Source organism: Salmo salar, chromosome ssa18 (assembly GCF_905237065.1).
Source record: "Salmo salar chromosome ssa18, Ssal_v3.1, whole genome shotgun sequence".
NCBI lineage: Eukaryota > Metazoa > Chordata > Actinopteri > Salmoniformes > Salmonidae > Salmo > Salmo salar.
This window is the reverse complement of record NC_059459.1, coordinates 8,744,315-8,758,718: the sequence shown is the minus strand read 5'-3', so window position 1 is coordinate 8,758,718 and position 14,404 is coordinate 8,744,315. Positions and strand designations below refer to the sequence as shown.

The following is a 14,404-nucleotide window of genomic DNA, read 5'->3' as shown; positions in this document are numbered from 1 at the left end:
TTTAGCATGGTAGATGGATATCTCTGGTCAGCTCAGCTTTTAAATTCACTGTAAAGAAAATGTATTATGCCAAAAGGGTGACTTTGAAGTTATAGTTTCATGGTCGATTATAAATGTGTTTATTCTAAGGTCCAGATGCACACTGTAGGACAGATTCAATCCAAATTCCATAGACATGAACAAGGGGCTACTATGGCTGTAAAACAGCTTGAATGAACCACATTTCATAGTATATTGCTGAAAGATAACACTTTCGGTTGATGTATAGTGTGCTCTTTGGAGGCAGCTATATCTGGGATACAAATCCTGCGGTGACATCTTTTAATAAAAGACAACTATTTGTTCCAGTATACAGTGATTTATTAGATAAACACAGGAGGAAATAAAAATAAGACTTAAGCACTCCTGCATTACTGAGCCCTGAACATGTCTGCAGTAACTCAACCAGCCAATTTACAGCAGTGTCCACTGACAGTCTCACTGGACCTCCTTCCATTTGATCAAGCTGGTATTCAGTAGGGCACACCGTAGCAAAACATTTTGCAACAAAATCAAAACAAGCATTTATCAGACAAGTTCAGGTAGTCCCTCCCTGTTTTTCTGTTTGGTGCCTAATGAATGCAACCCAGTATCGCAAAATGAACCTGCACAGTTATTCCCATTTGAGTGTATACGGATTACTTATGGAAACTATTGAGGAAAAACTGCTTGGTTTCCCCCTAAATCCATTTGCAAGCAATGACTACTAGTTGCAAGAGACTGTTATTCCTACCAAAGGAACACTGACTACAGGTCAGTTATTGGTCCCTACCATTGTAGGGTAAGCACTGAACCCAAACCAGTGGAATTCAAGGGAATGTTCAGTATATGTCAGTATACAGCTGTACTTCCTGTAGAAAAAACACCTTTGGGTTCAGTTTGAACATAAATCCATAAGAAATGCCAGTTTCTACCTAGTGGTAAAACACATTACGTTAACCTTAGTTGATATATAGGCCTGAAAACATATGGGAGACATTTGCTGTATCAAAGAGTGGTTGGTGCCAGTGGTGGTTTGACTTGGCAAGGCTTGTTAACACCTGAGAGACTAGGCCATGGTATAGACTGACATGAGTACTATCCATGCATCACATGCCAGTTCCACCTTTCAGTGTGTCCATTTTTAGACTGGATGAGAGCAAGGACTCAAGAATGCAGTGTCCCCCACTTCTACGTAACAGTACAGAGGCCATTAGTGTGTTTATTGCTAGTGAGAAGTGCATATTGAGAAACACAGGCCTGACTACACCTTCACCCTCCATACATAGGCCTCTATTGAAACCCTTCAGACAAAATATGATTATTTTAAAGGGTGTCCTGAGAAAAGACAATCTGTTTACCCCACCAGGCATTCTATAACAGTCCTTTGTTTTTCTGAAGGATAGCATCTTTAAGATTGCAATGACCCCCCACACACAATCCTGTTCCAAGTCTGACCCACAGAGACAAAGTGCAGTTGGCTGACTGTCAAAGTCCACAGACACTGCTGTGATGTGTATCCAGCTGACTGCTCCAGCCAAAGAGTTGTATCTCTATTGCTCCAGATTGGTAGTAGACCATCCCCCACCCCCTTTTAAAAAGGTACAAGCTTCGTCTCAAATGGAGAAAGATGGGGGGGGAACCTATGCAATAAATCACTAGTCAAACACAATTCAGATTAAAATATTAACAAGCATAGAAGTTATAAAAAGAAAAAGTATAACTCCAAACAAGTAATTAACATAAATGACAGACATTTAAATATGTTTATTTTTCTTCAATCTCAAATAAAAGCAAAAGATTAGAGGGACCCTGAGATGATGCTTGGATAATATAACCCTATAGAACAATAGTTCAAAAGAAAAGCTTCATGGACACCTCTCCACCAAATGGGCCCTGGCATTTTACCAGTTTAAAAAAATAAATAGAGTCAGATCTCAAAACCTGTACATCATGGATTAAAACAGAATCGTTTCCATAAGGCTGATCAACTGAAATGGTGTCTAAAATAGTGTGTTGCACATTCATCTTATTTAAACACAGTCTTTGTGATATCAATTAAGGAATTGTCACTGTGCCTTGATGTGTCGCACGAGTACATAAGAAAGTACGTGTCCGGCGTGTCTAAAATGATATTATGAGCACCCTTTGCAGAGCTAACCTCCTACACCTCAAAAGCTTCACATAATCATCATTAACCAACAGTTTACTCTCACCACAGCAGCATGTCCTTGTGGCTAAATCAACTAAAAACACTTCCATTATAAAGTGTCATGGGGTACACTTGTACTGGTTTACAGGGTTCCCGGTCTTGTGGTTCTTTAAGTTACTACTATTCCTCTATAATAGGAGCCCTGCTTCAACATTCTATACATTGTTGGGAATGTGTGTTGGTGGGGTTTTCCATGAGACTACTAAAATTGTGACCTCTACTCTTACACGGAGCTATGATGAGATCCACAGCCAAGTTGTGGGAATCAAACACATTTTTAAGTACCTCTAGTAGCCTCCAGCCTACCACACACACACATGCAGGCTTAGATGAGTGTGTTCCTGACTCCTGTCGCCTCGGGGGGGGGGGAGGAGAGAGAAGAGGGACAGAGCGGGGCCCCCCCCCACCACAGTGCTCCCATGCTGCTCTGGGGGCAGGCCTGCCCGGCCCTCACAGTTTGGCAGCCATGTAGTTGATGTGGGGCTTGGCCAGGGGGAAGAGGGGAAGGCTCCTCTTGAACTCAGTCATGTCCTGCACCAGCGTAGGCTGTACACAGATGGACAGGTCAGTATATTACAGACGTTAACACACACCACCCCAAAAGTTACATAATTCTGCAAATTCTCTGTCACACACACACACACACACACACACACACACTCCTCCTGTATTATAAAAGGATGACTACATTACCTGTGGCAAGGAGGGGGCAGGGACCAGGTTGACGTCATTCTGGGCAGGGAACTCTCCTACGACTGGGCCTAAACAAAGGACAGAGACATTTAAACAACTGTTGAAAACAGTCAAAGCAACACATTCACACTGACAAACAACTGAACTTATATCCCCCAAAAACTCTCCATCACTCGTACAGTACTCACAGGAGTCCATCTCCCGAGACAGGACATGCACAGACACCTTGTGCCTCTTTGGTGCATCCACAGCCAACAGATCCTAGAGAGAGAGAGAGACAGGAGTTAGAGACACCGAGAAAAGAGACATAAATTAATTGAAGCCTCTTAAGGTCACTGTCTGCGAAAAATGAATTATATTGGGGTGAAGAAAGTTTCCAGTCTTCTACATCGGAACAAAGTGGATTCCACAGTCATAAATCTGGGGGGTGGAGAGATATGGTGAAATGTATTACACAATGAAAATATTCTGCATGGGGCCTGTGTTGCTTCTGCTGAGGTAGAAATATGGGAAGTCTTTCATTGCTTCGGTATCCTTATCCTCTTGAAACGCCACCCTGACGGTGACACACCCTCTTGCTATGGTTGTGGATCAGTGGCAGTCAGTTCAGTTTAAGATTAGGGAGGACGATTTTCTTTCATGAGCATGGCCTTATTTCTATTACAGCATATTGGATGACTGTCATTCATATTTCAAATTTACCCAGTTCAATGTAAAAGTGATAGGTTTAGGCTACTACATGATACTCAATTTCCCTATACCCATCATGAGGTTGCTACAACCTAGGTGCACACAGGTCGAGAGAAAATAATTGAGGTAACTGATAGTGACACATTCAATACCGTCTTGCACACTCTTGCCTGCATCTAGCGGATCTAGGGCGTAATCATTAGTTCAACAGTTGCAAACGAGAGTTTCTATTGGACAAATTCATGCATGTTTATCCCTGTTTCGATCCATTTGCTTCCGTTTAAGATTTTTTTTCTCCACAGAATCGGCAGAATGAATCCACCCCTGATCACACGTAAACACAGTTCACTTTCAAAGCAGCCAAGGTTGCATTCCTTCTCGTATCTATGCGCTCTCCTCTCACCTTTTGCTTGTGGACTTGAATGCAACAGCTGTATGTGACCAGATGAAAAAACCTTTCCAAGCCAAACCACGTCATAACCGCTACCCACAGCTTTGGGCTCCCCGAGGAGCGCAGCAGTCTAAGGCACTGCATCGCAGTGCAAAAGGCATCACTACAGACCCTGGTTCAATTCCAGGCTGTATCACATCAGGCCATGATGGGAGTCCCGTGGGGCGGCGGACAATTGGCCCAGTGTCGTCGGGGTAGGCCGTAAATAAGAATGTCCTTAACTGACTTGCAGTAAATAACGGTTAACCGTAAATAACGGTTAAATAAAAAATGACATTGTTGTCACCATATTAGCTAAAGTAATGTCATAGTCAACATAGCTAGTAGAACTAACGCCATTAGTAAACCTGCTACAATCATGCAGCAACATTAAGGAAAGGAGGAATACCTAGTCAGCTGTACAACTGAATGCCTTCAACTGAAATGTGTCTTCGCATTTAACCCAACCCCTCTGAATCAGAGGTGCGGAGGGCTGCCCTAATCGACATCCACGTCTTCGGCGCCCAGGGAACAGTGGGTTAACTGACTTGCTCAGGGGCAGAACTACCGATTTTTACCTTGTCAGCTCGGAGATTCGATCCAGCAATCTTTTGGTTACTGGCCCAACGCTCTAACCACTAGGCTACCTGCCACCCCGATACAGTGTACAGTCAGTAAGAAGTTTAGAACTTAGACCGGCGGGCCCCGGTGGCATTAAATAAGTAAAACCAAAAGCTTACCTTGACTTGGAAGAGTTCCAGTGTTGTGTTGGATAGTCATAGCCAGCTAGCTAACATAGCATCCCTCTGAACAGGGTGTTTTAAGTAGGCTAAACTAGCTAGCTGCATTTGCTAGCTAAGTGAAAGAGAAAGTGAAACATAGCCCTCTCTCGCTTCTTGTTCACTTTGGAAGAAATTAGTTAAAAACAGTTCTACTATTATCTTTTTTTTGTAGGAAATTCACTGAGGATGGTCCTCTCCCTCCTCTAAGGAGCCTCCACTGTTTGTGGATATTCCGTGAGCACAGCATACCGTGTCAGTGTCACCTCCACAGCTATCAACAGAACCAGGACATGGATAAGAGTGGTGGAGGGTTATAAATGAAACAAGGTGCCATCTTTCAGGGAGGACAGATTGAACAACACACCGGAATGCAGATGGATGAGCAGCTACTGTACTCACCCGGTAGAACTGTATGATCTTCTCTTTCGTCAACGTCTTCAGATAGGCCACTTCAATGTTATCTAGAAAACAACAGGAAACACTTTGGACTAACGGTCGATGATTTGAGATATCGCGCAATATTTTTGCGCTAGTTGGCTGTGCCTGCACCAAAATTACAGTCTTTTTCCTTCATAGCTTGTTCTCCATCTTCTTAAGTGGGCAGCTAATTTGTTTTCAGCACTTTTATTTTGTCATGGCTCTCTCGTCACTCTGCAGCAGACATGTAGTAAGCAATATGTTTGGAATCTCAAAATCACACTATCGAATTGCAATACATATCGTATCGGCACCTAAGTATTGTGATAATGAGGTCCCTAGTAATTTCACTTTCGAAGTCAAAAAGCCAGATCTACTGCTCATTTGTTTTCAACATTACTTACATTTAACCAAATAAAAAAAGTTCTGCAGGAATGAGGTTTGTGCAGTAGGCCTAATACATTATCACAGCATATTGGCTATATGCCTGCCTGACAATATTGTTATTCTCAGACCATATCATACTGAACAAACTCTACGTGAAAGAGATGTCACGCTGCATGATGCAAATGGAGGTCACACCAGATACTGACTGGTTCTCATCCACGCACGCACTTAACTAAAAAAATAAAATAAAAAACTTTGTGACCAACAGATGCATACCTGTATTCCCAGTCATGTGGAAACAATTAGGGCCTAATGAATTTATTTCAGTTGACCGATTTCCTTATATGAACTAACTCAGTAAAATCTTTGAAATTGTTGCGTTTATATTTTTGTTCAGTGTATATTTCAAAACACAAGCTTTGATGACAAACTAGATCAGTTGGTGTAGCACTTGTGAGGCGTAGCTGAGCATAAATTGAAATAATTAGCTTCTTTATTTTACTGGACTGATGGTTCCTGCATCTGATGGTCATGGTGCTTTCAAGACAACTGGGAACTCGGGGGAAAAAACAAGGTAAAATCATGACGTCAGTGATCTTCAGGTCGGAGCTCTCAAAAGATGAGTTTCAGACTTGGAATTCTGAGTTGGATGACCTTTCAAAACAATTTTTCCCCAGTCGGAGCTCCAGGAGTTTATTCTGGGCCCTAATTGTTGCTCATTTCTGTAGTGAAAACAACCTTCCTTTCCCTCGGGGATCCTCCAGAATGTCAATATAAATAAAATGCATATTTCACTCAAAACACCTATTCATATAACAAGGCCTCCTAGCAGTTATCATATGAGGATCAGGAGGAATACCCATTTAGTTGACACTAACTCCGCAAACTCCCCACAGATATCACTTGGAAAAAGCTCTTAGGCCTCCAGCCCAGGTAAAGGAAGAGGTGTGTATGTGTGTGTTGCTCATTGTGTCTGCACATGCTCACCTCTGTCGAAGTTGTACTGCTGAGAGATGATCTCCCCCCAGTACTTGGCGCACTCGGCGGCCAGCTTCTTGGGCTTGTCCAGGCGGCGGATGGCCAGGGCCTGGATGTGTTTCTGGAAGGCCTCATCGTTCATTTCCTCCACAGACATCTCCATGGCTTTTAAGAACGCCTCCACCCGGCTCTCCAGGTAGTGGGGGGCCTTCTCCGACTGGATGATGAAGCGCAGGCCCTGGACCCCGTTAGCGCGCCGCGGACCACTAAACACTATGTACCCTGAGGAGAGTGAATGTCAAACAATTCACTGTAAATTCTGGAAAGTGTATGTTTAACTGCACGCAGTCTACTGTCCCCTTTTCACTGCAGGGTTTTGAGTTCAACTGTGTTTGAGTACTTTACAAGGTACCAGTCTCCACTTGAGTGCGTGGTCTTACCCAACTGTTCCTTGGTGCGCAGTGTGTTGAAGCAAGGCTCAGAGATGATCTGGCAGAAGAGCTCCAGCAGCATGTTGTCGTGGGTTGTCTGCATGTCTGTCTGGTAGTAGATCTCTATGCCACAGTTGTTGTGCACCTCGTTCCTCTGCTGGTACACATACCAGCCACCTGGAAGGCACAGACAGCAGGGTCGTAGTCATTAGGGCACATAATGGAAAAGGTTTCAAAATATTTTGCAAGGGCAATTTTTTATTTTTTTTAAATAATTGTTTCTTATTGGACAAGTCCAGGTAGTACATCCCTGTTTCAGTCCATTTGGTGCCTAACAAATACTCAGTGGACGAAAATAGTTCTCCTGCAGAGAGTAAATCACGTGGCCATGGCTTGCTATATAAAGCATGCAGACAGGCATCCAGTTACTGTATGATTGAATGGGCAAAACATGTGATCTAAGCGACTTTGAGCGTGGTATGGTTGACGGTGCCAGGCGCGCCGGGTCCAGTATCTCAGAAACGACCGGCCTCCTGGGCTTTTCACACATGACAGTCTAGGGTTTACCAAGAATGGTGCGACAAACAAAAAACTTTCAGTCAGCGGCCACAAACAGGCAAATTACGACGCAGTACAACAGTGGTGTGCAGAACAGCATCTCGGAATGCATAACTAGTCAGTCCTTATCACGGATGGGCAGACGACCACACCGGGTTCCACTCCTGTCAGCTAAAAACAAGAGGAAGTGGGTCCAGCAGGCACGCAATCACCAATACAATTGAGTGGAAAAACATCGCCTGGGCCAACAAATCCCAGTTCCTCGAGTCATGCTGATGGAAGTCAGGATTTGGCATAAGCAGCATGAGTCCATGGCCCCATCCTGCCTGGTGTCAACTGTACAGGCTGGTGGCGTAATGGTGTAGGGAATGTTTCCTGGCACACGTTGGGCCAATTGAGCAATGTGGCCATGCCCCAAAGAATTCAGACTGTTATGAAGGCTGGGGGAGGGGGGCGGTACAGATTGATGTACCTAATAAACTGGCCACAGTGTATATGACCCAGGGTTTATACACATACTGTAGCATCACAATCTTCAACACACACATACATTTACTAACCATGCAATGCAGAAGGCATGGGCCTCAAACAGCTTATCCAAATACTGTATAACGCTGCAGGCGCAACTCAGCAAACATTGAGACTTAAAAAATGAATTTAGGAATAAGCAACAAGCCCTAAACAACCTAGCCAGTTGATGCACCACCGACCTAACTGTAAATATACAATTATTAAAGAACGTGTTTGGATAGATAGATTTAAAATGCATAATACAGGAACGTTATATATAGAGTTCAGCTAGAGGACAGTGGTGACACTCTCTAGTCTCCAGACAGGAGAGACTAAGCCAACATCACACGTTTTGCTGAGTGGCTGTGAATAGGCATGTTAAAAGCTTTTCATTAGCACTTTCATTTTTTGGGGGGGCGTGGATGCGCAAAAACCCCCCGGCTGTGTTGAGTTCATTTGGATATCGACTCGCCTACATTTGAGTCATAAATGATCAAGTAGACTTTGAATGAGGAAAGATGCAGCATGGTACTTATGCATATTGTTTTCTATGGTGAATGATGTGTCAACAGTTCTCCTCAGGATGCAAAAAGTGTGCGAGTGAAGATGAATGGAAGTAAGCAGTTTTAAGTATGTGTCTGTAAAAGCGTATGTTAAGCTTTTTTGTTGGGAAGATATAAATCAAATTGATTTGTCACATGTGCCGAATACAACAGGTGTAGACCTTACAGTGAAATGCTTACTTACAAGCCCTTAACCAACAATGCAGTTTTACAACAACAAAAAAGTAAGATAAGAATAACAAATAATTAAAGAGCAGCAGTAAATAACAATAGCGGGGCTATATACAGGGGGTACAGGTACAGAGAAAGTGTGTCAACGTGTGGGGGCACCAGTGAGGTAATTATGTACATGTCGGTAGAGTTATTAAAGTGGCTATGCATAGATATTAACAGAATAGCAGCAGCGTGGGGGGCGGAGGGATGGGGGGGTAATGCAAAAGTCAGAGTAGCCATTTGACCAGCTGTTCAGGAGTCTTATGGCTTGGGGGTAGAAGCTGTTTAGAAGCCTCTTGGAACTAGACTTGGCGCTTCAGTACCGCTTGCCGTGCGGTAGCAGAGAGAACAGTCTATGACTAGGGTGGCTGGAATCTTTGACAATTTTTAGGGCCTTCCTCTGACACCGCCTGGTATAGAGGTCCTGAATGGCAGGAAGCTTGGCCCCGGTGATGTACTGGCCCATATGCACTACCCTCTGTAGTGCCTTGCGGTCGGCGGCCGAGCAGTTTCCATACCAGGCAGTGATACAACCCGTCAGGATGTTGTCGACAGTGCATCTGTAGAACCTTTTGAGGATCTGAGGACCCATGCCAAATCTTTTCAGTCTCGTGAGGGGGAATATGTTTTGTCGTGCCCTCCTCACGACCGTCTTGGTGTGCTTGGACCATATTTGTTTGTTGGTGATGTGGACGCCAAGGAACTTGAAGCTCTCAATGTGCTCCACTACAGCCCCGTCGATGAGAATGGGGGCGTGCTCGGTCCTCCTTTCCTGTAATCCACATTCATCTCCTTTGTCTTGATCACGTTGAGGGAGAGGTTGTTGTCCTTGAACCACACGGTCAGGTCTCTGACCTCCTCCCTATAGGCTGTCTCATCGTTGTCGGTGATCAGGCCTACCACTGTTGTGTCATCGGCAAACTTAATGTTGGTGTTGGAGTCGTGCCTGGCCGTGCAGTCCTGAGTGAACAGGGAGTACAGGAGGGAACTGAGCACACACCCCTGGGGGGCCCCTGTGTTGAGGATTAGCGTGGCGGATGTGTTGTCGCCTACCCTTACCACCTGAGGGCGGCCCATCAGGAAGTCCAGGATCCAGTTGTAGAGAGAGGTGTTTAATCCCAGGGTCCTTAGTTTAGTGATGAGCTTTGAGGGCAAAATGGTGTTGAACACTGAGCTGTAGACAATGAATAGCATTCTCACATAGGTGTTCCTTTTGTCCAGGTGGGAAACGGCAGTGTAGAGTGCAATAGAGATTGCATCGTCTGTGGATCTGTTGGGGTGGTATGCAAATTTGAGTGGGTCTAGGGTTTCTGGAATAATGATGTTGATGTGAGCCATGACCAGCCTTTCAAAGCACTTCATGACCACAGACGTGAGTTCTATGGGTCGGTAGTCATTTAGGCAGGTTACCTTAGTGTTCTTGGGCACAGGGACTATGGTGTTCTGCTTGAAACATGTGGTATTACAGACTCAGACAGGGAGAGGTTGAAAATGTCAGTGTAGACACTTGCCAGTTGGTCAGTGCATGCTCGGAGTACACGTCCTCACATCAGCTGCGGAGAGAGTGATCACACAGTCGTCCGGAACAGCTGATGCTCTCATGCATGTTTCAGTGTTACTTGCCTCGAAGCCAGCATAGAAGTTATTTAGCTTGTCTGGTAGGCTTGTGTCACTGGGCAGCGCTCGGCTGTGCTTCCCTTTGTAGTCTAATAGTTTGCAAGCCCTGCCACATCCGACGAGCTTCGGAGCCGGTGTAGTACAATTCTTAGTCCTGTATTGACGTTTTGCCTGTTTGATGGTTCGTCAGAGGGCATAGCGGGATTTCTTATAAGCTTCCGGGTTAGAGTCCCGCTCCTTGAAAGCGGCAGCTCTACCCTTTAGCTCAGTGCATATGTTGCCTGTAATCCATGGCTTCTGGTTGGGGTATGTACAGTATGTACAGTCACTGTGGGGACGACGTCCTCGATGCACTTATTGATAAAGCCAGTGACTGTGGTGTACTCCTCAATGCCATCGGAAGAATCCCGGAACATATTCCAGTCTGTGCTAGCAAAACAGTCCTGTAGTTTAGCATCTGCTTTATCTGACCACTTTTTTTTATAGACCGAGTCACTGGTGCTTCCTGCATAAATTTTTGCTTTTAAGTAGGAATCAGATTTGCCAAATGGAGGGCGAGAGAGAACTTTGTACGCAGCTCTCTGTGTGGAGTAAAGGTGGTCTAGAAATCTTTTCCCTTGCACATTTAACATGCTGATAGAAATTTGGTAAAACCGATTTAAGTTGCCCTACATTACAGTCGCCGGCCACTAGGAGCGCCGCCTCTGGATGAGCGGTTTCCTGGAATACAGCTCATTGAGTGCGGTTTTTGTGCCAGCATCAGTCTGTGGTGGTATGTAGACTCTGGGTAGATAGTGTGGTCTTCAGCTTATCATGAGATACTCTACCTCAGGCGAGCTAAACCTTCCTTAGATATCGTGCACCAGCTGTTGTTTACATAAAAATGCATAGGCCCGTGTCTTACCAGAGGCTGCTGTTCTGTCCTGCCGATAGAGTGTATAACCCGCCAGCTGTTCTTAATGTCATCGTTCTGCCACGACTCGGTGAAACATAAGATATTACAGTTTTTAAATGTCCCGTTGGTAGGATATAAGTGCTTTCAGTTCGTCCCATTTATTTTCCAGTGATTGAACGTTAGCTAGCAGAACGGAAGGCAAGGGCAGATTAGCCACTCGTCGCCTGATCCTCGCAAGGCATCCTGATCTCTTTCCGCGAAACCTACGTTTCCTTTTCCAACGAATCACGGGGATCTGGACCTGGTCGGGTGTCCATAGTATATCCCTCGCGTCCGACTCATTGGAGAAGAACTCCTCGTCCAGTTTGAGGTGAGTAATCTCAGTTCTGATGTCCAGAAGCTCTTCAGTCTTAAGAGACAGTAGCAGCAACATTATGTACAAAACAAGTTACGAACAACGTTTTTTTTTAAAATAGCATCGTTGGTTAAGAACAGATAAGACGGCAGCCCTACCCTCTGGCGCCGCCATCTCCAAATCCTGCTCCGACCAAAGGTTAGTTCAGTTTGTGTTTTCAACCCTCTGTCCGACTCCTGCTTCAGTTCCAGGCTGGCTGGCTGACTGGATCCAGGCCCAGAAAAGGATCCAGGATGTTTCCAGGAGGCCCAGACAGCCATGCTTTTCCTCTCCTCAAGTTACTTAATGTCATTAAGAAAAGAGTGGCACAGGCACTGTGTGTGTGTTGTTGTGCTGTGGTGCTGTGTGCGTTTGTGTAAGAGGTTAAGGAAAAGTGTGTGTATTGTATTGCCTAGTGATGTCTGTTTCCCCTTTGTAAGTGAGACTTTCTCCCTTCGGACATTGGAGGGGCATTAACACTGAGGTGTTACACAACCACATGTCCTGACATAGGCCAGACTGTTGGGTAAGAACCCTTCAGCATGGTCACAATGGGGACAGACATGACTGGAAGTTACATGAGGGTGAAGGGAGTGATGGGCAGTGCACTTGGCCTACCATCTGGCACCTGCACCTCCCTGTAGCGAATCAACTGGCTTGGTAGGAGGGGCTTGGTGTGGGCTTGATTCATAAGCGTGTCCTCGACCATCTGCATCATGTCTAGAGCAGACTGGAGAAAGAGAGATCGAGAGAGCAAAGTGAGAGGAGCAAATGAGAAATCAGTGTTGTAATCCACCTTTTAAATGTGTCAAGATACCTCCTTTCCATAGCAGATACATATCGATAGGTCCTTCAACTGAATCGGAACACTGCTATAATATTCTGTCCACGCAGTAAAAGCTCTATCTAAGGTAATAGGAGTCCTGCAGTGCACGGTGAGTCTCTATGGTGATGAAATGGACCATTGGCCCCGCTGGCGCATCCAATTCCCTCTCCACTAGACTGTGACATCCCTCTACTGGGCATCATTACCAGACATAAGGGAGACTGTTCATCGATGGCTGGGATCTTTTATAAAGTGTAATTTGATCGGAGGATCTTATCAGGGTTCGACAGTGTGTTCACCTTCTGTGACACTGCTAGTGGACAGATAAAAGCATTCCACTTAAAACCTATATGGGAGAGGAGTGGCTAACCGTAAAAGCAGTTATAGAACATATCCACATTCCATACAAACGTCTTGCTGTGTGTGTCTGCCATTTACAAACGAAGTCTGTCCACTGGAAGGTAACTTCAAACTCACCTCCTTGGTGATGTTGCCGTGGAGAAGGGTCTCGATGTGTAACCGTGACAATAGTTGAGGTATGAAGGCCTTGAGGCGGGGGAGAGTGACATCTGGAAGACAGATTCAGACTGGAGGAATCAATCACAGAGCAACCGTTCAAAATCTATAGAAATCGGGCTAGAACAGAATCAAAAGCATCAGTCATGCGGGTGTTGCTGCCACCGCATAGCATTCCTGTCGCCTACGCGGGCAGAAATGTACGTACACACAAACACACTCACCCAAACGTGGAGACATGCAGACACAAACAACACACTTCCTCTCTGCGTAGGTTGGTCAATCTGAATTCACACAGTGTCTGACCCAGATTCATTCAGATAGTGGTGAGAGGTGGTGGATGAGCAGCCAGGGATGAGTGACTGGGGAAGGATGGGAGGATAGTAGGGAAGGGGGCACACACAGCAGTAGCTGGTCTGTAAAAACCAGGTACAGGGATCTGTGAAAGTCTGGAGACCCAGAGAAGGGCAACAAGGGCACTAACTAAAAACGTAGGTACTAGGTAGAGCTGGGAAGATACCAGTATCGCGATATTTGTTAGTATCGTGGTTGGGAAACAAAACACTACGCAGATTTAACTTCTTTAGGAAAACAGGCCTAATGTTAGAAACAAACATCAGATTTTATTTGTCGCATACACATGTTTAGCAGATGTTATTGTGGGTGTAGCGAAATGCTTGTTTTACTAGCTCCAACAGTGCAGTAATACCTAATACACACAAATTTTAAAAGTAAAAAAATTCAATTACGAAATATAGAAATAATAGGCAAGTCCAGAATATAAATGCATATACACTGAACAAAAATATAAACGCAACATCCAATAATTTAGAGTTATTGTTCATATAAGGAAATCAGTCAATTTAAATAAATGCTTTAGGCCCTAATCTATGGATTTCACATGACTGGGCAGGGGCGCAGCCATGGGTGGGCATAGGCCCACCCACTGGGGAGCCAGGCCCAGCCAATCAGAACGGCTGAGAGTTTTCCCCCACCAAAGGGCTTTATTACAGACAGAAATAATCCTCAGTTTCATCAGCTGTCCGGGTGGCTGGTCTCAGACAATCCCGCAGGTGAAGAAGCCAGATATGGAGGTCCTGGTCTGGTTACACGTGGTCTGCGGTTGTGAGGCCGGTTGGACGTACTGCCAAATTCTCTACCAAATTCTATGGTAAAGAAATGAACATTCAATTCTCTGGCAAGAGCTCTGGTGGGCATTCCTGCAGTCAGCATGCCAATTGCGCGCTCCCTCAAAACTTGATGGATGATCTTGG

The 14,404-nt window shown here is 45.0% G+C and overlaps 1 protein-coding gene across 2 annotated transcripts in view; it reads right to left on the bottom strand.

Moving 5' to 3' along the window:
* Window positions 1–342: 342 nt before the first annotated feature.
* Window positions 343–14,404, bottom strand: part of LOC106576795 (insulin-degrading enzyme) — a 46,803-nt gene continuing 32,741 nt past the window's right edge. For both annotated transcript variants that reach the window (XM_014154206.2, XM_014154204.2), the window contains exons 18-25: window positions 13,092–13,183; window positions 12,407–12,518; window positions 7,048–7,215; window positions 6,617–6,889; window positions 5,225–5,286; window positions 3,112–3,184; window positions 2,924–2,991; window positions 343–2,776 (exon numbers count right to left, since the gene is read on the bottom strand). In XM_014154206.2, coding sequence (XP_014009681.1) covers window positions 2,681–2,776; window positions 2,924–2,991; window positions 3,112–3,184; window positions 5,225–5,286; window positions 6,617–6,889; window positions 7,048–7,215; window positions 12,407–12,518; window positions 13,092–13,183 — 944 coding nt within the window. In that variant the 3' untranslated portion in view covers window positions 343–2,680. The remainder of the gene's footprint in view (window positions 2,777–2,923; window positions 2,992–3,111; window positions 3,185–5,224; window positions 5,287–6,616; window positions 6,890–7,047; window positions 7,216–12,406; window positions 12,519–13,091; window positions 13,184–14,404) is intronic.